Consider the following 25,992-nt stretch of genomic DNA (forward strand, 5'->3'; position numbering starts at 1 on the left):
TTTTATTTTTGTACATATTATTTAGGTTAGTATAAATAGTTTTATTATTTATAATCTTATGTTCTTTAAACTTTTTGTATTGTTCTCAATTTATTTTATATATTTTACTTGAAAATTAAATGATACATAAATATGAACTATTATTTTAGATGTAATCTCAATTCGTCATAATGCTGTCATCTTTGATGACAAATCCTTTCTCGGAATCTAGAATTACCATATCACCTGAAATTCAAAGTTGAAATCTCATTTCAAATCACCCAGCTGTTTTTTTTTTATGTATTACCCGTTTTGAAATATTTTTTGATATTTTGTACTCCAACAAGACAAGGTAACCCGTATTCTCTGGCTACAACAGCGCCTATACAAATTCGATAATATTAATTAATTGTGCGTAGCTTTTAAATTATTTTGTTGTCATTGCACACCGTGAGATATTACACCGCCAATCTCCGTGACTAAACCGGAAATAATCGGGAAATATGGTGACCAAGCTATGTCGACGGATTTCACGATCAAAATATCTCCTGTCCGCAAGCAATGCGCGTCTTCGATGTGCTCTAGTACACACGCACGGTTTTTAATCCGTCCAGGAAACACGCAACAACCTTTAAACCGTTTGGAACTGTAAACAGATTCCTGTATGTAGAATACAAGGAATCGTAATAAATACGTACAATTTAGAAGGATTAAAAAAATATATATCAAGTATAAAATTATATAATCAACCTCGTCTAAATTTTTTTTAGGAACAGGTGGTCCGTAACATACGTCGTCAAACTGCAATAATGCCCAATCGGGCCACAATTTACGTCTTTTCATTGCTCTATAAAAAATGATAAAATTACAAGAAAAAATATATTTTTTTGTTTATCAAACACGGGAGTAACATATTGATACTATAAAGAGAAGCCTATAACGATTTAAAATACTATATGTCAATTTAGTTACCTATTATCATTATTAATTATTAATATTATTACCTATTATAATGTTTATAATTAATGGTATTATATTATGATATACACTAACCTGTGTACAATTTCGGGACGGTTATTGTTTCCGCACATTTTTCTAACTTCGTACTGAGACATGAAAAAAATAAGTTTCGAATCTGGTATTTTTCCTTCAGCCACGAGTTTTTCACCGAGATTTCGATAACCCAATCGCAGTTTGTGAGTGATCTGCACCAGCATATCCTTTGATTGTTCCCTATATGAAATGCTTTGACGATATTTCTTTAGTAAATAATCGAATATCATTCTAATGAAACAATAAAATACATTATTAATTCGGTGTTTTCATAAATGTTTAATTAATTTAAAGTACTTTTTAATATATCCTCTTGAAACAGTACTAGAATCGATTTCTATTGATTTTTTATCGGATTGACGGTGTTCGTACAATATTAACGATCGGAGACACGAAAATAATCGGTTACAATCGGTTGACCAAGTTTCTGAACCAAAATCTAACTATAAAATCGGCAAAAGAATAGATTGGTTCTTAACTAATGAGGGTAATAATAAGGTTTAAAAAATACATTTCTATTGTTGAAATGTAAAAAGATCAATGTAGGCCATGAAATATAATATGATTTTTTTTTTTTAGTATTGTTGGGTATAGCCAAAAAACTATATTTCACATATAGATAATATAAAGTATTAATAGTTTGAGTCACAGAGTTTTAGTTAAATATTAAAAAATATTTAAGTAGGTATAAGTCAAACCTCTTGGGCACCACGGTGTCCATATTTTTGAATAAAATATTTCACTTGACCATAACCTTTCTCACAGTTCAATTTTAACCAGTCGTTACAGTTTTCAACGGGTAAATCGCAAAATTCTTTTTTGGAAGGCATTTCAGAAATAACTCCAGCAATAGCCTAAACAATATAATCAATTGATTCAATGAAAAATGTATCATGTTCATAAATCTTACTTGAATATCTTTTAAGATTGAAACGTTTATTATGTCTGGTGTATTAATCGAGGCCGCTAAATTGGATAACGTATCAATAGGCGAGTCTAAAAATTTGTGTCTCAATAATTTTTAATATAAATTTATATTGTATTTATGAAAAAAGTTGCAATAATTAAACAAATTTACCTTTATTGAAGTCTAATCCTAATATTGCCAACAATGTATGTGATATTATATTATTCATGCTTGATACCACATGACAAGAAGTGACCTTTAAATATATCATTAAAAAAAATATATTGAATAACTTATAACTTATAAGTATTATATACAATGAAAAGTAACTATATTTGCACATTGCATATAAGTTATGATAGTATTATTATATACAATAATTTTATAATTAATATAATACCTTTTCTAAAATATCCATAACACTGTCAATATTATTTAAAAGACCCAATGCTGTATCCGACTGTTGTATATTTGTATTACAAATCAATTTGTGTGTTTCGTTTAACCGTGATTCGAGGTATAGTGTTTCCTAAATGATATTTTATACATTTTTTAATAGATTATAATATGTATTATATACAAAACAATTACCTACCTTAAATGAAGAAATAGATTTTAAAAATTTTTGTAATGCAGAACTGCGATTTTTCAATAATATTTTCTCCCATATGCTACTTGTTAAAAAACATTGTCCAGCTATCGAATATTCAATTATTTTAACATATACGCTGTCAGGTTCTAAATCTTGGAACATCTTCCGTTAAAAAAAAAAAAAAGATAAATTAATTTAGTCAATGGATATAAAATGTCAGTTAAGTATGTATATCGTTTTTGTTAGTAATATAGGTACCTACTTGACATACGTTAAGACACATGTTGTTGTGAGTGTAGGACAACTGTTTGTTACAATATATATCAGTAAGTTCTTTTTCGGTCAATTTAAACAGTGGGAACGTTGAAAAGAAATCCAAAGTCAACGATAGAGTGTGCATAGGGTTAGGGTAGACTTCCCTGAAATTTGACGAATAATTGTATCAATTGATACGCTGTGTACGTAATATTATTGATCGATCTAACTTCACATTATAAAACATCACCACGTCGTCGCTCGTAAACGGTGTGTCAAATTCTCGCGTGATTTCGTCGTTACTCCAAGCGAATATGGACGTGATTGGTCTCGACTGGAGAAGGTAAATTTGATCCTGCCGACAAAAGACGATTATGAATATATGAATGACGTATGTATATACCTAACGATTAGTTTTAATCCTTCAGAAAACAGTTAGTTGTCAACAATTGTCCTTTATCTTATCGTATTTTTAGAACTATTTTCGTATAGGTTCAAATGTATTTTACATACGATTTTACTATATCACACACACGCGTTTCATTCATAAAACTCAGTACCGTATCGATATCTATATACTACAGATGAAAGTACGATTAAGAGCTTATTATTATGTACTTTGAATTTAACAAAGAGCTTAGCTATTGAAATAATTACCACTGTTTTTTACTATTTAAAATCTTTCTATTAAAAAACCACGCGTGTATGAAAATGAAAATTTAAAATTTTACAACACTTGAGTCTTTAATAACACCCCAGAACATTGGTATAAGATGAGCTTTGTATAGAAAAAAAAAATCAAAGAACAATACTAATACGCAAAACGAATACCTCTACAGCCACCCATTCGATATCTTGCGGGGAACCAAACACGCCTTCTACTCGGACGCAGATGTTGGCCAATTTTTTGACCAAATTATCGGAAACACAACGCGGTTTCCCATCATTGTCATTTTCAACGACGAAATCTGCAAATCATATGTGTTATTACTTATTATTAGTTGTTCTTAATAGAGGCATAATGGCATGATGTGTCTATATATAATTAAAGATACACTATAACAGTGCAACGGACATTGTTTATACTTATAATTTATAAAGTAACCATACATTTCACATTGTCGTTCGGTCAAAAAACTTAGAATCCTTGGTTATGAAAAGTATACCAAACATTAAAAATAAAAAAAATAGAAAAGAATCTGAATTCATACTATCATTTAATAAAATATAATAGTTCATTATAATCTGATATTCAATTAATTATACATGTCTATCCATATACTATAATGGATTTATGCGTGTTATACGTGGTATTTATTAATGTTTTACATTATTTATGTATGTATAGTATAAGTATAATGGCAATTCAATGTATTGTCATTTTACTCAACCTAATGGTTAAGTAAATACTTAGCAGTAAGTTAAGAAAATAAGTATATGTACTCGATGTAGTCTGTGAGCAGTTTTCCGCAATTGTAGTGGAGTCGTCGTCAATTGTCTCAAACTGCAGTCTAGAAACAACGACCTCGTAAGGTTCGACCGTTCCCGAAACAACGCCCTGTAATGTGTAGTCTGTTAGCTGAGAAGATTTTTTATGATATCTTTATTTATAGACGCAATTTATGTACCTTAAGGACTAAAATTATGTGTAGTACGAAATTTAAAAATATACAGGCACTATTTTGTAACCTAATTATGTATGCAACTTGATAATTTACACTATACTTAATTGTTATTACTAATATTCATAATATACAATTTTTTTTAAATTATTTGTAAGTGTAATAAAATATTTTTTTTAAACTGATATTTATTATAGGTTTGTTTATTACTATTTACAATTGGGGTACACGAGGGACAATTCTCCTTACGGAAAAACAAGTCTCGCATAAAATATGCATTTTACGAAAACTTAAGTGTTTTTGGATAATTTTGAATGACAAGGCCCTTCGATCTCGTTATTGTAGATAATAATACATATATGTATAATATACATTGTATATATATTAGCTTCCTGTCATGGTGTATATATAGGAAAAAATCTCGAGTAAACACTAATAATTACACCTATAGTTACTGGTTACTAAAGCCTACCGCTTTTTCTAAGCCATAACTCGCGGCCACGGTGATTTTTCCGGGATCTCCAGTGTTTGGGTCTCTTGAGAACGCAACTCCTGCCACTCCTGGACCGCTTACTTGATCCTGAACGATCACGGCCATGTCGCACATCAATGGCTGTCCGTTATTTCTATGAAAACGAAAAATAATATTTTATACTGTATACGTGAGACCGTAACAATCTATCGTTCGCGATTACGATACCAAGTGATGGATATAAGTATAACAGATACTACGGTGATAGCGATATTTTATAAATCACATAATACAATTATTATATTATTATTTTTTTTAAGTTTATTAAGATAATATTATGTCATGTTGTCCCTAGCGCTAGCACACGCACAACATAGTAAATTTGCATTCTTAAATTTAATTTTTCTATAAACGAACGTGAGTTTCATGTTAAATTGTATTATTAGGTTTCATGCCCGTTTATAAATAATAAATAAATAATAAATACATACTTTCGGTATGTCAGAGCTCGCGCCGAGAAATTTGACGACCAACATTCTAAAATTGCCGCCGCAACTTCGGAAGTACGACCGGCGCAGCCTAGTTTGGTGATGTATTGACCTGCTGATGATGTCGATTCGCCATCCTCGAACGTTCCAGATGAACGGACGGCGTATACGCGGTGTTCGCTCACGCCGTTTGAAATCGCCTCCAGCAACTCGACACACAGTTTGGTCGACCGCCACTGATCGTTCAACCTGAATGTAACGATAAATATTATATTACAATATTACACATATTATACATGCCTGTAGGCTGTAGTAAGTACATCCGTGGCGAATGTACAAAATAAATTAACGCAGAAAAACTATTTTACTGACTCTAGCTAAATTTTGTGTCGTTCTTCAGCCGCAGTTTTATTAAAAGAATACTTTACAAATATGTCCAGAATATTTATTTAAATACTTGGTGTTATTTGTATTTAAAATATGTATTCAAATATTTTTTTAAGTATTCAAATCACATATTATATTTTTTTTTTTAGTTTAATAAATTTGATATTAAAATATCCTTACGTTCACAACTATATAATTATATACTTATTTGAAATTATATTTAAATTAAATAGTTAATACATATACATATATTTAATAGATTTTACAATTCCAGATAATTAGATTTCTAGTGGAGGTTTGGGTGCAAAGCAATGGAGATTAAGTTGATGTTAAAAATGTTAGCCCCCCTTGAAAATTTAATGCATTTTTGCCTATATTTGACTTTGTTATCTTTTCTGTAATTTGTTTCTTTTATGAAATCTTTTTAAAAACTCATTAAACTAATAACTATTATAAAATATTCTTTTAGAAATAAAATTTAAAATAATTTAATACAAAAATATTGCTCAAAATAAAAAAAAAAGGAATTTGGGAAAATTAGAATATCTCTTATTATTATTTGTATGAAGAGCCTGCTGTCCACTATCAGCCACGGCTCGCCTGCTTAAGTTTCGATATTGCGTCGACATAGATGGCCACTGAGCACCTATAGAAGGCACCTACACCGCAATAAAATCAAATGATTTTTTCTTACCGTTCACAGTAATTCGACAACTGTTCAAAATCACTCTGTTTTGCTTTTTCGATCGTGCTGTTTAAATAGTTTGACAATTCTTTATTTTCGTTTATATGTGCTCTCATCGCGATCGTCGTGATGCATAAACCTTCGGGGACAATAACCTTCGAGTCAAAACAACAGAACATCATGTTAGTATAAAAATCATCAACACGTTTCTGACAGATTAGAATTCAACTTAAAGCGTGTGTAACAGTAACACGCGTTTGCGAATCTGAAACTCACGTCATTAATTAGACCATTGACGATTGCTTTTTTTAATCGGAACAGAGATTTTGCTTTATTTCCTACTATATTGCTGAACGCGCACATCTCCGAGTTTAAGTTAACGGTTAAACCGATTTTATGATCGTTTACAGAAATGTCCTCTGTGGAATCTACTATCTTGTCTGTTATGTACGCATTTCTGAAAGTCCATAAAATATTTAATTATATTTCTATATTGTTTATTTGTTTGTATGATGTGGGAACGGGTACATAAATAATATTTAATGGGGATATGAATGTATAATACAAACATAATATATTTTAATTATATTATTAGTATTGTTTTAATTTTATAAACGCAGTATTGTGCGGTTAAAAGAATATTACTTGAAACATAAAAGTATTCCCTTAAAGTCGTCTCCAATAACGGTTTCGATTGACACAGTATTCAGGTTGACAATCGTTTGGCTTTTTAAATTTGCATTTAAACTAAAATCTATAATATAAAAATATAAAATTAACAAAATCTGAGGTAGAAAAAAATAAATAATCTAGAAAAAAAAGTTAAAATATATAAAGTATAAGTTAATAATCACTTTTATGATGTATTGCAATTGTTGGAATATCGCTTTCTCCACTCACGAAATTGATTTCATCTGGTGTCAGTATTTCATGTACTGAAATTGTTTTTAAATGACCACGACAATTTATCCTAAATCCAGTCAAATATTTACAAAAAAAATTAATTTTAATATCTTATATTAATAACAAACCAATTATAGACTAAAAAACATATGAAATAATCAATTCCAATAGCCTATGAGGCGGCGGGTCACATAATATTATAGTAAAAACCAGTAGCTTTAATATTTATTACCTTTCTAATTTCTGTACGGAACACATATTACTGTTCATAAAGCCAGCAAACATTGAGTCGTCTACTGACATATTCCACCGTCTTAATCTCATAGCACGCATGTAAATCATTTCTGATTTACCATCTACAACTATTGAACCGGAAATTTGACCGAAATGATCGAATCCCAATAAATTGTTAATGCTAAACCGTATGGTAAAATTAAAAAATATATAAATCTTAATACGTTACAATTTAGTAATATAATTTATCCATATAAAATTATAAAAGCATTTACTAGTCCGGATCAGAGTGATCAATTTCATGTTTGAAAAATGTATTTTTTTTATCACAGTACACTGGAAATCCAAATGGCTTCCACCTAAACAATGAAGCAAGGATAAATTAAAATTATATAACTACATATGTATGCCATGTTTTAGCTAATGGTAAAATAACAATAATCATAATAATACTTCTTTTTGAAAATGTCTTTAAATGTATAATATTTAATACCATCAAACCGTTTTTGAAACTGCATTCTTGATTAAATTCTGAACATACTTTTTTTTTAAATTAATATATCGAATATGTTTCCTATTTTAAGTACTAAGTAACTATCAATCAAATAACAAAATATTTGTGAACTTACAAGAAATTTATCTTCACGTGATGATAATTCCCACCGTTTCTATTGAAAAAAATATGTTTAATACGTAGGAATTTATGTTTTAATTTATAGTTTATTTGTATGTTTTCTAACCTAAGACGACCACTGAACACGATTCTCCATGTTCGCATTGGTACTATACATTGAAATTGGAGACTGAGTGTTTTCCAACTAGAAAATTCATAAGATCCTTTATCTGTTTCTAAAAGAAACAAAACCAAAAAAAAAAAAAATGTGTTATTGGCTTATTAATTTATTATTATATGTAAGGCCTTTTCAATCAATTATATTTCTTCATAAAAAACAGATTCGTCATATAAACTAGCGATACAACTTAAAATCTATTTAAATTTGAAATATGAGATATATCTTATGTCAATTAATATGTAGATACCTTGATTTGTGAATTCAAGTCCGGTGGGATCTCGGATGTATACTAAAGACTTCGATTGTTTTAAATTGTAATTTTGATTAACGCATAATGTAATCATATTTCCTATTTCGTCTGCACCACAAAATACCATTAAATCTTGAACTTCCTACACACATATGACACATAAGATATAATTTGTTTTTTGTGCTTAAAATATAAACGTCTCAGTCAACTCACATTATTTCGTTCGAGATCCAATAAATTATCTGATATCGTTGGCGCAGAAAAACATATTCGTTGGCGAAAATTGTCCATTTTTCACTATTATTTCCTTATTTCTGAAAAATATAATAAAAAGTAATCTTATATCTAAACGCTAAATCTATTAATATATTGAATTCATTAATAACCCACTAAGACATTTCTTAAATTTTTTAATGAATTAAAACTGCATGAACATTATTATCTATAATAAAAGTAACTTTATGATTCTCTTTACGCTCTAAACGTTGATTATTTTTTATCTCAAATATCAGTTTGATTAAAATCGCGCTTTCAAGCGTAAAAAGTTCACTATCATACTTACTGGCATTATTCATTAGTATCAACAAAACAATACATATTATAAGATATTTTTAAAATTTCTAATTGCTATTAATTTTACTGTATAATTTTGCTGCAATAGTGTTATGCAAAAATATGAATAGAAACAATCTGCCTGTCTACTACCTAGTGGTGGGCGGCAAATGTAGATTTTTTAAAAGACGTATTTTATTATTAAATTGGTTAATATTTGCGCAACGGCCGTAACGAATAATTTTCAATCATAAAGTTAAACAAAACCATATTCTGTTAAACTTATCTGAGTAAACGTTAGTTTGAGAAATATTAAATAGGTATTTTTTTTTCATTTATGAATTCATTATTATTTTATTATAATAATTTAATAAAAGTAATATCTATATAATAAGAGGTAAGTACTTCATAAAGAATAGATATGTATCGATTTAAAACCGACTTTTTGTAATTAGTAGTTTTCATTCAACGGTTTTCAAACAGACTGGAAAATAAATAAATTATACTATAGATAAGTGTATCTGCATACAAAATAGTATCTACTAGTTTTTATAAGATTACACACAATATAGCCCACTCGTTTATTCATCATAATGTTACCGCGGTTTTGACGACAAAGAATATCGGTGCGCCTACCTAAGTAAATATTGTTGGTTCCTAAACCATCTAAACATATGTTGGCATGTTGCCATGGACTGTGTGTCTATAATATGTTAATATTATATGTATAAATGTACGTATACAGCTATAGACAATATTACGGTATGCGCAAACAAGATAAACATTGACTAGGTAATCATAGTGAAATTCGTATATGAGTATAGTGTTTTTAACGCATATCTATAGATATAAATTATCAAAACTATCATTATGTTAAGTATAATTTTAACTCACCGAAAACGTAAATGTAGGCAGTCAATAAGTCGGTGCACACTGCACATGTAATAATATTATTCTATATAGAATACGTCATTTATTATATACCTATAAAATGATTAATCGCGATGACGACGCTGAAATAATAGGAGTGGATATTATGACAATTGATTAATGAATAATTATGTGTATTTAAATTTCAAAAAATAACTCAATAAGAATAAATAAAACATATATATATATATATATATATTATACACATATAGGTTAGAACCTATATAAATATTATATGTACTTGTGCAATACTGTTAGAAAAAATGTATAATTTATTTTATCATCTAATACGAAAACGAAGTGCACTCTAATTGTCAGGAATCCAGTTCTCGACTATTTTCGTTCAGAATTAAATTTATGAAAAAAAAATTGAACACAAACTATTTAAATAATACTGAATATTATGGTACTAACCCCACTATTATTATTGTCTATATATTATTATTTACGTTGAGAAACTGCATAAGCCAATCGGCGTTCTGTATAAATACATTAAACATGAGTAGAAAAATTTGCGTAGGTAATTGAATTTCGAAAGATTAATTTCAACGTTTACAGATAAAAAACATGATATTTAAATAACAAAGCGAAAATGCATTTTATCATACTCTTTTCCTAATCGGAACATAGAAAATTAGATTAGATAGGTTAGGTACCTACTAGAGTTGGAGTCAAGTTACCTGTTATATCAAGCTGTCAAAAAACAATATAAACATATACTATACAATCATATAAAATTAATTTTCCACCACTACTTGAGCTTATTAGATACTATACGTCTATAGCTATATGGATATAGTATTTCACAGTTTACAACATTCATGTTATAATCTTATATTCGTTGTATTTCGTATTTTCGTACTCACCTACTGATTTGTAAATAATTTTTTTTTTATATACATTTTCAACTTAAAAATTGGCTGTGGTCACTTATTCTAAAGCACTTCCTACATAAAACAAGAACAACTAATGATTGTAGTATAATATATATGATTTATAGATATCCATAACATCTATTATAATATACTAGATATCCAATTGACTGTTTTTTTTATTTATTAATAGACATCCACTTGGACATCAAAGATGATTTAATATTATATATCCATTAGATATAGTTCACCACCATTCATCAAATAAGTGTAATGTGAAATGGATATCCATAAGATATTTATCGAAATTAATATATTTATTAGGTTATTCAATTATTATTTTTTGAAAACAAATTGGAAAATTATGTACATTAAAATAAATCTTTATTTAATATTTAATATAATTATAGCAAACAATATGCAGTCTATAAAATATTAATATCGGTATAAAATCAGAATCATTTTATAATCTTGACAATTAAAAAAAAATATTAATAATAATGATAATGTGGCTCGATGAACACAGATTTTACTTTATAATTTTTCTATTGATGTACAATTTAAATGAATGTAGATCAATAACTAATAATTATTTAAAATAAATTATTTTTTAGAATTTACCATTAAGTTGGTATAGTACTATTATAGTTATCAAGAAATTGAAAAACAACAAAACGAAAGTGGAAAAGATCTATTTAATCATTTACCGATGTACGTTGTTTTGTAATCAAGAAACTTCAATCCAAACATAATAGGTAGTATTAAATAAACGCTTTTAAATAGAATGCAAAAATACAACACTGCAGTAGGATTGTGTCAAAACAAGTGAAGTGGAATAGTGGAATAGTCATATTATAAGCACAACTATAATGCACATGGGCACCAATTGAGGGGATCGTGATTGGTGGGGCAAATTATATCTGCCAAAAGTATGCCAAGTCTCTCAACATCAATTCGTTGTTAATTGATAACTACAGTGAAACTTCCATGTAACGTAGTGTCGAAGTCGGGCGTGCAATAAAAAATGTTGTCAAATGGAAGTATGTTGTACATGGAAAATTCACTGTATATAGTAAACATAAGTTTTTTTCTATAAGTTAGACGATAAACACGACAAAAATTATTTAAAATTTTATTTTTGTGTTTATAAAAAAATAATATGAGTATACATAAATGACCATTTCAACGATTTCATATTTTAATACTGGTAAAGGGTACCCATAAACATGCGTGTTTGTCAGCAACTCCGTTTAAATATGTAATATATATGTATATAAAATAGCATTGAATGCAAATTTTAATAAATTGGTATTTTTATTTGATAACTATAATTGGTAACTGCGGGGGCTACGCCCCACGAGTTTTTAAAGCAATATTATAAAGAAAATTCAAGTCCCCCAAATAATTTGAACAATATTATTTGCATCTATCTGTGATTGTACTCTAGATATATATAAGTGTCTATGTATAGATGATACTTCGTCTGGAAATTCTTTATACCCATCATCCGTATATTATTATTGTTGTTTCTAATCAAATTTATTTTTTTAATAAATAAAAATTAATTATTTATTTGAAGTACAATCTTGATTTAAACTAAATTGGATCGTATACGAAAATGCAAGAATCGTCGTAGAGGAGATCGAACCTATATAACTGATGCATGTATATTAAATATTTGAGGAGGAAGATAAGGTACCAGTATCAGTTTCTTTTCAAGACGTCTGGAAGGAAGGGTTACATTATATTTATATTATACAATATACGATATAGATACTAAATCGTGTATAGTGTATACAATAATATAATACTGAACAAAATTACTTCAAACCGTATACTAATAACCACACTAAATTATAATTTTATAAGCAAAATAAAAATATAATTTTTGTTCGGGAAAATTAATTTTCCATTGTTCAATAGGTGACGGAATCGATAAACTATCTTTAGGCTACAAGTACTAGCAGAATCGATAAATAGTTTCCCTAAGTATAAAAGTCATGTATAGATAGGGTTTGGGACTTATAACATTTAAAATCATCAAAATAAACGCTAAAATATGCGTTAAAAAGCTGTATTATCTAACTCTAACTAAAAATATCTAGGCATATTCAAATTTCAGATTAGATATCATGGCATCGAGAAATTAATTTATTTCGCATACTGTTATTTTTTAGAATAAATAAAAAAAATATACAAATGCTATAAGTTTCGAACCTTGCTCATAACTCATGCAAAAACAATCTTATCATTTATCTGAAGATGACCAAAATTAATGCCAACTCTTGGTAAAAAAATAAAATTTTATAAACATATGTTTAAAGTATAATCGAATTCCAACTATAGTTTAATATAAACAAATTGTATACATATATAAATTAAAAAATACTATATGAAATAAGTACCTACCTGTTGCTTAGATTATAGTATCAGTATATAGACCATATTATTTGGCTATCACGATGTAGAAAAGATATTATTTAGATCGTGGTGACGATTATGAATGTAATGATAAAGTTGATGAACTTAGTTAGTACGTAAAAACAAGGATTATTTGTTTATTACTTTATTAGGTTATGTTAATTTAAGTCCGAAATCATTTATTTCGTTGAAAGAAAAAACATTTGTTATTACATGTAATAACCCGTCGTACAGTACCGTGTACCTATAACTAACAATTAAAATAAGATAATAAAAACTAAAAGGTATTAGTACATTTTTATATATCTATATAAATACATTGTACTTTATTCTGTGATTGTACGATGTATCATGTAGATTAGGTATAATCTATAAACCTTGCTATGTAGGTGGGCGTAATTGGAAATCATTATAAAAATATGGTGATAACAGTTTTTAGGTAGTGTATCATAATTCATAACTCTTGAAGTTGTTATGAATAATAATTTGATATCATTTACTATTTTATTGTAATTTAATAACTTGTAAAATTAGAAGACTATAAACTGTCCAAAATAATATAACACATAGGATAGGTTAAATTTAAATGTATTCTGTAATAAATGTTGATGTAATCATGATTATCATCATCACACTTACGTATACACCTATGGTCTCTTCGAATAAACTGACAACTGACATTAAACAATTATTGAACTATCCTCAATATTTAGGGACAATTATGAAAATAATTAAGAAGCATAATATCTAAGCTTGAAAATAATTAGTGTTCCAAGATAATTAAAATAAAATTATTATAAGTATAGGATGACTATCAAAAACATGGAAAAAATGAATTTAAATATTTCTTTTATCTCACACACCTTAAATGTTCAGAATGATATAAAATATATTTTATGAAATTTAAATTTAATTCGGTTGATATTTAGAGGTCATGCAACATATTTGTTTTTAGGTACATATACTATATATAAATTATAAGTTATAACTGTTATAAGCATCCTGAGCTCATTTTTAATTATTTGTAAATAAATAACCATCAAGTCCTGATTAGGGATTCTATTCTACTTATAAATAACAATTAAAAATATAAACTAAATATTGTCACTCTATAAAAATAAAACTAATGGCATAGTGGCACGCATCTATTCTATATTACAACAGTGAAGATACAATTTCAGAATTTCTTATTGTAAAATGCTTTGTGATTTTAACATTTTCAGAACAGATAAAATTTGATTTATAAAAAATACTGATATTTGAAAATGTATGGATTACATTAATATTAGTACCTTAATCAATGGCGCCAATTATCTAATTTACCTATGACAGAAATCATAGTAGATTTTGTAGGCAGGAGGGCCCATGTGAGAAAGTGGGGTCCAACTATCGATCCACAATTTTATGTATTAAGATAAATAAATATGATATACAAATGAATATAATATAATAAATAATTATCATATAGCCCCAGTAGTTGCTTAAAAGTTAAATAACTTTAATTTAATTTAATTTGGAGAATAGTAGGGGATTTCTTGATATATGATGTAAGAGTATCTTAAAAAGCACTTCAGTGTCACTAACTCTGGTTAGCTGGTAAGGTAGGGTGGAAAATTGATTAACCTTTAAACAATGATATTAATTTGAATAATTATATTGAAAAACAGGAAAAGTAGATTAATTAAGACTAACTATTATGAACATTGTAAAAAAACAGTATATATAATATGAAAAATAAATAAATACTTTCCATTAACATAATGTATGATATACTGTTAATGACTATTTAAAGAATAAGATATAAAATAATATTAATAGGTTATAAACTTTTCCACATACAAAATTCTTTTTAGACTTAGAGCATACTATTTGTTACTAGCAATTTTTAAGAGTTAACTTAATTGCATTTTATATCTTATTTTTATTTTTTACATACCATAAATATGTATATTCAGAAAATCATGATTATTAAATATTAAAAAATATAAAAAAAAAACAAAGATAATTAAAAGTATGTAAGCTTTTCAATAGCTGAAAACTTAATTAATGCTTTTTCCAGTATCTCTACCAAATAATAAGTCATATGATCAGTTCTAATATTAAATACATTTATATTAGGTATATAGTACTGTTTATTAAATGTATTTATAAGTATTAGACAATTAAATATAAAGGACAATTTATTATAAAACTTGATAAATAAAGTTTAAATATTTTTAAAAAAGACCAATACACATACAAATTTGAAAATACACAAGTTTGATTTCAAATTGAATAATTTATGCAAGTATTAACGCCGAGGTGGACCACCACGCCCACGTCCACCACCGCTTCCACGTGGCCCTCCACGACCTCCTCGTCCTCTTGGACCACCACGTCCACGACCACCTCTTCCTGGCCCTAAGACAATAATAGTTGTATATTTAATATTATTTCTTAATTAATATATTTTATTTCATTAAGAAGTAAATATATCTAATAAAATATGTATACTAACCTCCACGACCTCCTCGTCCACCACGATTCATTCGTGATTTGGGAGCATCATCGACTAATAGGGTTTCAAGAGTAAGAGAGTCAGGTAAAATGTAGTACCGAATGTTGTTACCTCGAATACTAAGAGTTTCATAATGTATAGGTTGTTGGTTTCTAACAGTCATTTTAACAGCCTTAAGGTGAGTGTTCATTGCTACATCAACACCTAAAATTGTATAAATGTTTAATACTTAGTAACACATTACTAAAATTAAAAAAATACAACTATTGATGTCAATCTAATAAAACTGAAATATTAGTTTTAAATATATATATAACTTAAATAAAGACTATAGTTTAGAATAATTTTAACTAATGCAATTGAAATAATATATTTTATTAACTATAATATTTTAAATTAACATTATAATAAATAATTGTGTAATTTATCTTAATTTAACTAAACACATTTTGTGAGTTTTGATAATCCATTATATTATGATCAATTATGGTTATTTTTAGATTTTTTAACAATATTTCCAAATGTCAACCCTTATTGGTAATTTGCCATAGTATATATTATATGTTATACATCAATAATTCTTTTTTTAGTTGGAATTAAATATGTTTTTAGCTTAAAAGAATATTCCAAATATTAATTATAAAAATTTTACCTGTAATAGTGCCATGAACACTAGTACCATTTTTAAGTTCTAATGTCACAGTTTCATGACTGAGTTTCATCAAAAATCTAAAACATAAAAATTATTAAATGTAAAATGACATGTTGTAATATGATGTACATAATTAAACAATAGCTAAAATAAAATATTCTTTAAAATCAAATAACAACTACAAACTTTGTTTTACTGTAAGTATATTAAGTTATTAAGTCATTATTTCATAATGTTTTAAAATATTATTCTTGATCACAATAATAAACAAATAACATTTGTTTAATCACAAAATTCTTGGACATGATTGACATAATGATTGTGATAATTATAATTTTAATTACATTATGAAGAACTTACATAGATTGTTCATAATTATTTAAATTAATTTACTTAGTTTATAGACTATAAGCTCATAAAATAAAAATATATAAATGCTAGTACTTGAACAGTGGTGCCGAAGTCCAGTAGGCCATATCATAAAAATCATAACTTTATTATGAGTAAATGTATATTTCAACCCCTTCCCCCAATTGAATATTTTTTTATGCTAATAGGTATTAAGACCGCAAAGTTTTGAAATTTCCTGACCACATTTTAAAAACTTCTGCGCCACTGCTTACATACTAAATTACTAAACAGGATAAAGGTAACATTTATAAGTTCAATTCAATTGGAAATGAAAATAGTACTTGAATTACGATTATAATTCAGTAAATTAGTTGTAAAAAGTAATGTATAGATATAAAAATATGGTAAATAAAATAGTGACATCATAATATGGAGATAACATAAGTTACATAGTGTGTTTAATAAATTATTTGAAGATTTAAAATATGTGTAAAAAGCAAAGATGAGCATAGTATTATTAACGATTATTTAATATCATATTATAAAAAAAAAACAGAGCAATTTATAGATATTGAATTAAGAAATTAATGAAAGACATTTGAAAAATCAATATTTAAAAAACAAAGACAATCAAGTTATATAAAAAGTCGTACTAAGGATATGTCAATAAAAAATACTTTAACAATTTATGTATGGATTTAGAAACTAAAACTAAATGCTTAATAATAGGTTAAAATATTGTTCATAGGATTAAATATCAATAAATTGGTAAGCAATTTTATATTTTTATTACAATAGAACGCTGAAGTATACTAGTTAATGTAATTGTAATATATATGCTTTCAAAAACACTCATTTTCACAGCAGGTGAAATTCATTTCAGAAATTTAATAAGTGGTAGGACTTGATATGTATTTAAGCTGAAATTGTTATTATTTTAAGCGACATTTATAAAATTAGATATCAATTATCTATGTACTGATTGATTTTAATCTATTATATTATAAAGGTTTACTATTCAGTACATTCACTTTTAAATGAGATGCACACTACACTATGCAGTAAAAAGTTGAATATAATATACTAGCTTAGTATATACTGTACACCCAATTTTACTAGACATCTTGCTAATTTCTTGATTTTAAAACCTACCTATAGGTATACTTATTACGTAAGACCAGTTGATTAAACATTATATAATGTGGGTAACTAGTAATCTACATGGGTTGAAAAGTAAACAAAACAGTTATTAACAGTCTATTACATGATTTGTTCTATTTGATGTTTTAAATAGTTATTAGCTGAACATGTAAATACTGTTAAAAACTAAATTAATAAAAAAAAAAAAAAACCTATAAAAAAACCTCTCGAAAATCGAATTAGTCCCGAAATTCGATTTATTAAAATAATTACCGGCGACCGCGGCTAAAATCAAACTACTGACTTACTTGACTAATTTCATGATTACGTTTAAGAAAGCTTTGTGACGCGCTCTAATCCAATAGTATCCAATAGTACGCACTGGCTGTTGGCCTGCCCGACGTGAAAGACAAAAGTAAAACAAATAAAGTATAAACTATAAGTATGAAATATACTTTATAAGAATAATGCTAATCAAATCGGTATTAAAAAATACGATTTATAGAATCAAAACATTTTGGAAAAAGACGGGAAACTGCACGTGATAGCTGATGTTGTCAACGAAAGAAGCCGAAAACCAGTGCCACCAACATTATCGATTGTAAATACACAAACGACGATTTCTCATTAACTATGGTACACTGATTGTGCGTTTATAAATCTTTTTATTTTTGTTCACATCACGAAATAAAATATACTAAAAATAACAATATTAATTTTTTTATTCGTGGTTCACACATTTATAAATAGTAGATAGCCGACTTCGAGTATTGATTGATGTATATGACTGTGATATCATTTTTATTGTCATACGACATATACACATTGCATTGGTCACATTCGCATTGAAAATAGTTATGGAAAATAATAGTTAAGTATTCTTAATGTGAATTTATTGTCTCACATAAACATTGTTGTGTGGTAGTGTTTCGAAATTAGTTCAATGCCCATGCAAACATTCCAAAAATTATTTATATCAATTTATCTATTGATAACATTTTTCGTAGAACTTACCACCCATTTCACTGATCTATTCAATAGTCAATACTATTCAACATCATAATCCAAATAAGCATTTAATATACATAAAATCTCGACTATTGGATAAAGTAATAATTGTTCATAAATTGATTTAAAAAGTTCTCAACTTCTCAAGATTGACAAAACAAAAATTGACATAGTCTGTTCTAGCCTACTTAATACTAAGTGCCATATTTAATTTTAAAAACAATGTATTCATTTATCCATTAACCTTACCAACCAATTCAATAAAAATATGAAATAATTTTAGCTGAGTTGTAAATTTTGTTTTATTATACTTATTATGTTAATCAAAGCAAGTTTAAATTATAATAAATAATAACACTTATATAACAAAAATATAATTCACAAAAACTAAATATTATGTTAATAAATTAGTGTTTGCTGTTAAAAAATGAGTTACTCTTAATATAGGTTATTATTATTATTATTATTGTTCAAATAACTATAATAATATAAATTATTAATAATTAAACGTTGATGTAAAATATACATTTTATTATTCAAATTATAAAAAGACACAAAATACAATTTTTGAGGGACAAATGATCATGTGGTTAAAATGTAATCGGTCAATTTTTGCCCATGTGTAAGTTGAACTGTTAAATTAAGCTTCAAACAATATAAATATGGAAGTAAGTTATTTAACATATTATTAGATATAAATATCATCACAGTTCATAAAAAATTGAATTTTTAAGTGTATTTAAAACTAAATTGGTAATAGCATAACTAAAAAAATATTCACACTTAACATTTTCTATTTAATGAGTTTAATATAGGCAACTTTAATGTAATTTTGAAAAGAATTAAAATGTTTAATACAAAACATATTTGAATAATATAATTCATAGTATTTTATAAATGGTCCCATAGCAGTACCAACAATGTTGCATAACAATGAGATTATATAGAAAAAAAGATTTCATGCGGTACAAACATATAAATATATTATTTACAGTAGATTTACCAAATTTTCACAGTATATTGAAGAAAAGTTTAATTATGTCCTAGTGTTTTTTATTTTTTTAATACCAATACTAAATAAAAATAAAAATCCAATGATATACATACATGATACATTGTTTCTATGAGTATGGTAAAATATGGTAAAGCTACTTAAAATACTGGCTCTATGAGTTTATACCAAGCAAAATTATTTTCATGAATAATTACAAACACTTTGGCATTCACTTAACCATTTTTTACACACGATAATAATAAATATCGTACAAAATTTTCTTAAACTATTCAAATTGGTAGAATTATTTATTTTTAATATTTTTATCTCAGTCTAAAAGTCATATAACAAAAAGACAAAAAAAAATGCATCTAAAGGTTAATGTAACTAGTTTAAGTCGTAATTCAATATTGAGGGGTTCTGTAACTTAAAAAATATTATAAATATTCAAATATTTTAATTATTAGTTTAGTATTATTGTAATTAAAATTCTCTTCTATGATATTTGTCTGGTTCCATGAATGAAGTAACAACAACTCTGTTGTTGAACTTTCGGCCTGCCAAAGCTTGTTGTGCTTTTTGACAGTCAACAATAGTATTAAACTCTATAAACACCTGAAAGACAACATTTTTTAATATTAATTTTATTAGAAAATAATGAATTATAAAAATAATACTTTTCCGCAACCAGGCACATCAATTCCTTCAATAGGCCGTGGAATTTCTAGTGACCGAACTACGCCGTATTTATTACACTCTTCACGAATATCTTCCAGAATATCTTCATATTCTTCTTCATCTTTAAGTTCATCTGGAGTTACCATATTCAGTAAACATAAAACCTGTAAATAATTATAAATGATTTTAAAAATTTTTATTTTGTATTAAAAAAAAATTATTTACCTCGGTTGGAGGTCCTGCAGTTCCAACAACTGTAAGTCCAGGGACTTGAATTGTTACAGGTACTTGACCAAGACCAGGATTTTTTGCTCCAATACTGGCCCTCTGTACAATTAATTTTTTTTCTCCTAATTGCATACCATTCAAACCAGCAATGGCCTATAATTATCAACATTTAAAAATTAATTTTTGTTGCTAATAATAACTAATAAGGAATTTTAAATATTTTTGAATATTAGTAAACTTTTTTACCTGATCAGTCATCACAACATCAGCATACTCGCAGAATGCATAACCTTTACTTAAACCAGTGGCAGCATCCTTGACCAAATTGAATGCTTTTAACTGACCAAATGATGTAAGTAGTTCTTTCACCTATCATCATGCAAATAAATAATATAAAATCTATTACAGTATTATATCCTATTGGATGCTATAGTTAACCTTCAATAATATTTGTTTAGAACTCTCATAATATTATTCATAAATATTAAATAGTATGCAGTTTAAAAATAAAAAATAAACATAAGGATTTATTTATTTTATGCTTAGAAGCATGTCCTCAAGTAAATTTATATTTTAACACTCATACATTCGAAATATTTAAGAATAATTTGTTACAAGTCTAAATTAAATTTAAAAAGTTTACCTGTTAAACACTGAACTTACAGGTTATATAGTAGTTTTAAATATATATGTATTTTTTTTTATTATCCTATGTTACATCCATTCTTTATGCTTTATATTAATCATTATTATATTAAAAAAGCAGATTTAATGCTAAATATTTTAAAGGTATACTACTTTTTAACTAATTTAATTTATATTAATATTTATTTAACCAATGACTACTCACAATGGGGTAAAAATTTACAATAGACTAATTTAATATACACTTAAATTTGTAATCAAGTTTCTATTGTGTTTATATCATTTAATATCTTCCAATAATATGAATGACTAAAACAATTTATAAATAGAATCACTTCTGTGATTACGTTTTGTTTTATTTTAGTGTTTCTTAACTCCAATCTGTTTACATCTTTATTATTTTTTTTTCAGTTGTATGTAATATGAATGAACTGGAGAGATTGTAAACTTAAAAAGTTGTAAAACAGGTATTTTATCACAAAATGTATTAATTGTTTTTCACTTTAAACTGTTCGATAAAAACTAATTTTAATAATAATAAATAAAATTATCTACATTAATATATAATAACGCAACTATATAAATACTTAAAAAATGTACTTAAACAAGTTTAATATAATGGAGTAAGGAATTATTACATGTGAATCAATCAGAAACCACAAAAGTGGTCAACAGTTTCATTATTTAATTGATGATATTACTTATTGTTAATTGTTTCCTAAATATAAAACCCAACATAAAATATTTTATTGTAACAAAAAATCCACCAATTGTGCTGCAGTTTCTAATTAGTTTTAGTTTATTCTCTTTTAAATTAATTAATGTTTAAGTTATTAGATTGTTATGTAGAATTATACATTTATAGTACATTTTACATAATAGTACTTAAAGACATATTTAATTTATTCTTGTTAGTATTATATTATATATATATATATAAATTAATCAAGAAAGTTTAGTCTCTATGACACATAAGTACATAACCAATGTAATATTCCGAAACACCACTTGCCTGTATGTCGATTTGGACAGACGAAGCAGTTGTATCAGAGAGTTTCATTTTCAACCAAGTTATCTAGCTAAGGGCATGGGGTATAGCAGAGGAACAATTATTATTAGCTCTTTACTGTTCTATTGAAATGTTTCATATTTCTTCTTTTTTTTAAAATATTTTTTTTGTATTACTACTTACATTTGTTTTCAGACAGAAAGAAAAGTAAATGTATTGCAAGCATAATGAAAAGTCAATAAAAGTCTGGCAAGGAGAATCCATGTTCTTACGGCGACCCTAAATAAATACCCTAGGTCCCTGTAAATCTAAACTGTTATATTTTAATACACAAAACAAGAACATATTTTCTGAAAAAAAAAAACAAAAAAATAAAATCTGAAACGTATGTGCTAAAAATTTAAAAAAAAAATTAACACTATTTTTGTTTCTTCTCAAACCATGTTTTTGTATTGACCTAATGTACCTCTGCTAATGATGGACCATTAAGCTAAAAATAAAGAGCCAGATTTTATTACTAAAAAGACTTACCTGTTCATCATTAAGGTATGCTGGTAATCCTCCAATAAATATTTTGTGTGGTGAATCTAAAAACATAACAATTATTAATGAGCAAGAATATTTAATCTTAATAAATGTAATACAAACCTGGAACTGTTCCAAGACCAAATGAGCTGGAATCATATTTCACTATAACAAAAAAATTCAATGAAAAATGTTGATCTAAGAGAAAATAAATCTTCCCATACTCATGTCTAAAGTCATTCCAGAATTATAGTTTGTCACTGGATTACTCTCGGTCATTCCAGGTGTTGGCTGATAATCATGTGGTCGTCTTATTTTCAAACTCTGGCCTTTGAAATTAATACCATCAAAAGCCATTGCTTGAGTAGTTTCATCAATAGACCTAAACTAAAATCGAATGAAATTTAAATTTTCATTCAATTTTATAATAGCATTATATGAAACTTGTACATACCTCCAAAAATGCAAAATTTTTATCTAAATTAATTTGACATGCAAGCACAGGATTACCAGCAGCTTGAGCTAATCCAGACAAATGCATCTGCTGATTAAAGAATTCCATCATTTCATCCTAAAAATGTAAAAAAAATATGTTTATTTTTATAAAGAAATAATAACAATAATAAGTAATAATAGTAATACCTCTGTTACACCAAATGGTATGTTGCCAACATACAACCTTCTTGCTTGGCGTGTAATTGTAGAGCCAACAACAGGGACAGCTGTTTGAGGGGTATCTGGCATTGTATTTGCAGGAATTTGTCCAGCAGCTAAACAAAAAATTAACTCATTTAATTAAAATTTTAAAATTTTACTTAATATTCAAAATATTATTGAATCTGCAAGAGTACCTAATAGACAAAAATAATATAAATTTATTGTTTGATTATTATAAATATAAAAATATAAAACATCTATATAATTAATAATAATGTGTCAAATATGTTATTTATTATGACCAATATTTATCTCAATAGATGGAGAAAAGTATTTATAGAACATTATGTTTAACAACTTAAAATTTTAAGTGTATTTGCTATTAATAACATATTTATAATTATGATCATTTAAGTCTATTACAAAGATGCAGTAAATTTAATTTAATTTACATATAATTATATAAATGTAATCTGTTTGTCTTGGTAATATAAATATTTATTATATAGTTTAATTATTAGTAAAACAATTGTTTTGAATTAGTATTGTGGTGGTGGGGTTAACCCATTTCAGAATATTAAAATGTGTATAAGAAATTAAATACACAATTCAAACAGTCAAACATGTAAAGATATACCCTATTAGATTAGAAAAATCTCTAAGAATGAATTACTACTTGGGTATACCAAATTAAAGTAGATTACCAACCGAATTAATAAATAGCTAATAAAGTTAATTAATTTCAACTATGCAAATATAAAAAAAAAAATTAAGACCTATATTTTTACCATGTTGAATATTATATTTTACCTTGCATGGCTTTATATTGAAGAGGCGCAATATGTTCAAAACCTGGTGGCGGAACATCCCAATAAAGAGATGGTTTTCTACGTCTAGACTTATTTTTAGGTGACTTAGATCTACTACGTTTACGTCCTTCGCGACTCCTTGATCGATGTCTGCGATGACGTTCGCGGTCTCTAGATCGTGAACGTCGCCGTCTTTCACCACGTTCTTTATCACGTTCTCCACGGTCCCTGTCTCGTTCTCTTTCTATGTTACATAAATATAATGCAATTTTATAAGTACACAACAATATACATACTAGATAAACATAATTATTCAAACACTACCTTTGTCTTCACCCATTACACTATGTTTGTGGTTAAATTAAACGCAGCGATTAATTTGAATTATCACGTCCAACGTTAAAAAACAGAATGAAAAGTCATAAACATTTAGTAATGTGTTATTAGTAAATACTGAATGCAGAATTAGGAAAAAAGTAAACCGACTTTGATAATAATTATAATATTTTTCATTAACACTCGTGACTGCCGTACCGGGCTGTACAAATGTCCGGTACTCCAGTGCGTACACAAGTAACATTACCCCTTAAGTCTAAATTCTAATCTCTTGATTCTGTACGCAGTTCTTCCCCCAAGAGACCCAAGATAACAACATAAACAGAATATAACAACGCGAGTACGAGGATGTTCTTCTGGAAGAAACGTAAAATCGAGACGGCAAATCAAAAACTCAGGTGCACCAACATCGAAAAATAAAAAAATTTAATATACAACTAGAATTTATTTATTCATTTTCAAATTCAACCTATTGGCTATTAATCTATTATTACTTGTATAAAATATACTGATTGTATTATTGTACTATTATTAAAAAAATATATATTCTATGATTTATTTTTCACGTTAATCGCTTAAATTGAACTATAGACGTTAGGTTATGACTGTTGTGGTATTTGTGTTCAACAATTGCAAAGGTATACAATTTAGTATATACATATGTAATACAATCATGTAAATACCGCCTAAAATCGCACAACAGGTATTAATTGTAGTGTAACTAGAGCATTGGATGTGTTATGAGACCTTTAATCTTTATAGTGCCTTAATATAACTACATTTGGTTTGGACGTTTTTCTTATAGAATATTTGTATTGAATAACTAGGCATTCTAGGTACATTACTACAAACCGATTTCAGTACATTTTAAACATTGTAACTCTGTAAGATATTATCAAAAGTGGCTACAAGAGTCAAGAGATAGGATACTAGGTATGTAGTATATACTACCATTAATCATAACTATATATTAGAATAGGTACTAGTATTTATAATCAATAGCCTTACGTTCGATATTTTTAATTAGATATAGGTAATAAGGTATTAAAGTACCTACATAGGTACCT

At 26.9% G+C, this 25,992-nt stretch overlaps 3 protein-coding genes across 4 annotated transcripts; all 3 read right to left on the bottom strand.

The window, feature by feature from the left end:
- Positions 1 to 25: 25 nt before the first annotated feature.
- LOC113560827 (putative phosphoenolpyruvate synthase) lies at positions 26 to 13,631 on the bottom strand. 2 transcript variants are annotated; one of them, XM_026966919.2, is made up of 28 exons: positions 13,385 to 13,631; positions 8,835 to 8,935; positions 8,619 to 8,763; positions 8,318 to 8,426; positions 8,207 to 8,245; positions 7,853 to 7,936; positions 7,576 to 7,758; positions 7,295 to 7,410; positions 7,086 to 7,194; positions 6,717 to 6,897; positions 6,450 to 6,595; positions 5,372 to 5,617; positions 4,881 to 5,034; positions 4,230 to 4,344; positions 3,618 to 3,754; positions 3,017 to 3,141; positions 2,794 to 2,950; positions 2,535 to 2,693; positions 2,340 to 2,468; positions 2,111 to 2,195; positions 1,943 to 2,028; positions 1,731 to 1,886; positions 1,330 to 1,475; positions 1,033 to 1,263; positions 730 to 826; positions 429 to 639; positions 287 to 361; positions 26 to 225 (listed from the first exon to the last, which is right to left on the bottom strand). In XM_026966919.2, exons 2-28 carry the CDS (start codon positions 8,910 to 8,912, stop codon positions 158 to 160), a joined length of 3,567 nt encoding a protein of 1,188 aa, XP_026822720.1. In that variant the 5' UTR covers positions 8,913 to 8,935; positions 13,385 to 13,631; the 3' UTR covers positions 26 to 157. The 2 variants fall into 2 exon arrangements, with proteins under 2 accessions (XP_026822720.1, XP_026822721.1); XM_026966920.2 differs by lacking the exon at positions 13,385 to 13,631 and adding an exon at positions 10,068 to 10,202.
- Positions 13,632 to 15,038: 1,407 nt separating this feature from the next.
- Positions 15,039 to 18,569, bottom strand: LOC113548309 (probable small nuclear ribonucleoprotein Sm D1). Its single transcript, XM_026949118.2, has 4 exons — positions 18,345 to 18,569; positions 16,546 to 16,622; positions 15,894 to 16,097; positions 15,039 to 15,796 (listed from the first exon to the last, which is right to left on the bottom strand). Exons 1-4 carry the CDS (start codon positions 18,356 to 18,358, stop codon positions 15,687 to 15,689), a joined length of 405 nt encoding a protein of 134 aa, XP_026804919.1. The 5' UTR covers positions 18,359 to 18,569; the 3' UTR covers positions 15,039 to 15,686.
- Positions 18,570 to 20,005: 1,436 nt separating this feature from the next.
- LOC113548230 (splicing factor U2AF 50 kDa subunit-like) lies at positions 20,006 to 25,170 on the bottom strand. Its single transcript, XM_026949004.2, has 11 exons — positions 24,914 to 25,170; positions 24,591 to 24,833; positions 23,766 to 23,893; positions 23,578 to 23,694; positions 23,348 to 23,510; positions 23,247 to 23,288; positions 23,130 to 23,185; positions 21,191 to 21,313; positions 20,942 to 21,097; positions 20,716 to 20,880; positions 20,006 to 20,653 (listed from the first exon to the last, which is right to left on the bottom strand). The coding sequence occupies exons 1-11, from the start codon at positions 24,927 to 24,929 to the stop codon at positions 20,522 to 20,524; spliced, it is 1,341 nt and encodes a 446-aa protein (XP_026804805.1). The 5' UTR covers positions 24,930 to 25,170; the 3' UTR covers positions 20,006 to 20,521.
- Between the last annotated feature and the right edge of the window lie 822 nt (positions 25,171 to 25,992).

Source organism: Rhopalosiphum maidis, chromosome 1, assembly GCF_003676215.2.
Source record: "Rhopalosiphum maidis isolate BTI-1 chromosome 1, ASM367621v3, whole genome shotgun sequence".
NCBI lineage: Eukaryota > Metazoa > Arthropoda > Insecta > Hemiptera > Aphididae > Rhopalosiphum > Rhopalosiphum maidis.

Excerpts from the sequence above, each read along its gene's own strand:
- LOC113560827 (XM_026966919.2), bottom strand. The coding sequence starts at position 8,912 with ATGGACAATTTTCGCCAACGAATATGTTTTTCTGCGCCAACGATATCA. Across the intron at positions 1,264-1,329 it reads TCAAGAGGATATATTAAAAA|AATGATATTCGATTATTTAC; the intron begins GTACTTTAAATT and ends TTGTTTCATTAG. Across the intron at positions 827-1,032 it reads CGTCCCGAAATTGTACACAG|AGCAATGAAAAGACGTAAAT; the intron begins GTTAGTGTATAT and ends CATTTTTTATAG.
- LOC113548309 (XM_026949118.2), bottom strand. Across the intron at positions 16,098-16,545 it reads TGTTCATGGCACTATTACAG|GTGTTGATGTAGCAATGAAC; the intron begins GTAAAATTTTTA and ends ATACAATTTTAG. Across the intron at positions 15,797-15,893 it reads TGGACGAGGAGGTCGTGGAG|GGCCAGGAAGAGGTGGTCGT; the intron begins GTTAGTATACAT and ends TTATTGTCTTAG.
- LOC113548230 (XM_026949004.2), bottom strand. Across the intron at positions 21,098-21,190 it reads ATGTTGTGATGACTGATCAG|GCCATTGCTGGTTTGAATGG; the intron begins GTAAAAAAGTTT and ends TGATAATTATAG. Across the intron at positions 20,881-20,941 it reads CTGCAGGACCTCCAACCGAG|GTTTTATGTTTACTGAATAT; the intron begins GTAAATAATTTT and ends AATTATTTACAG.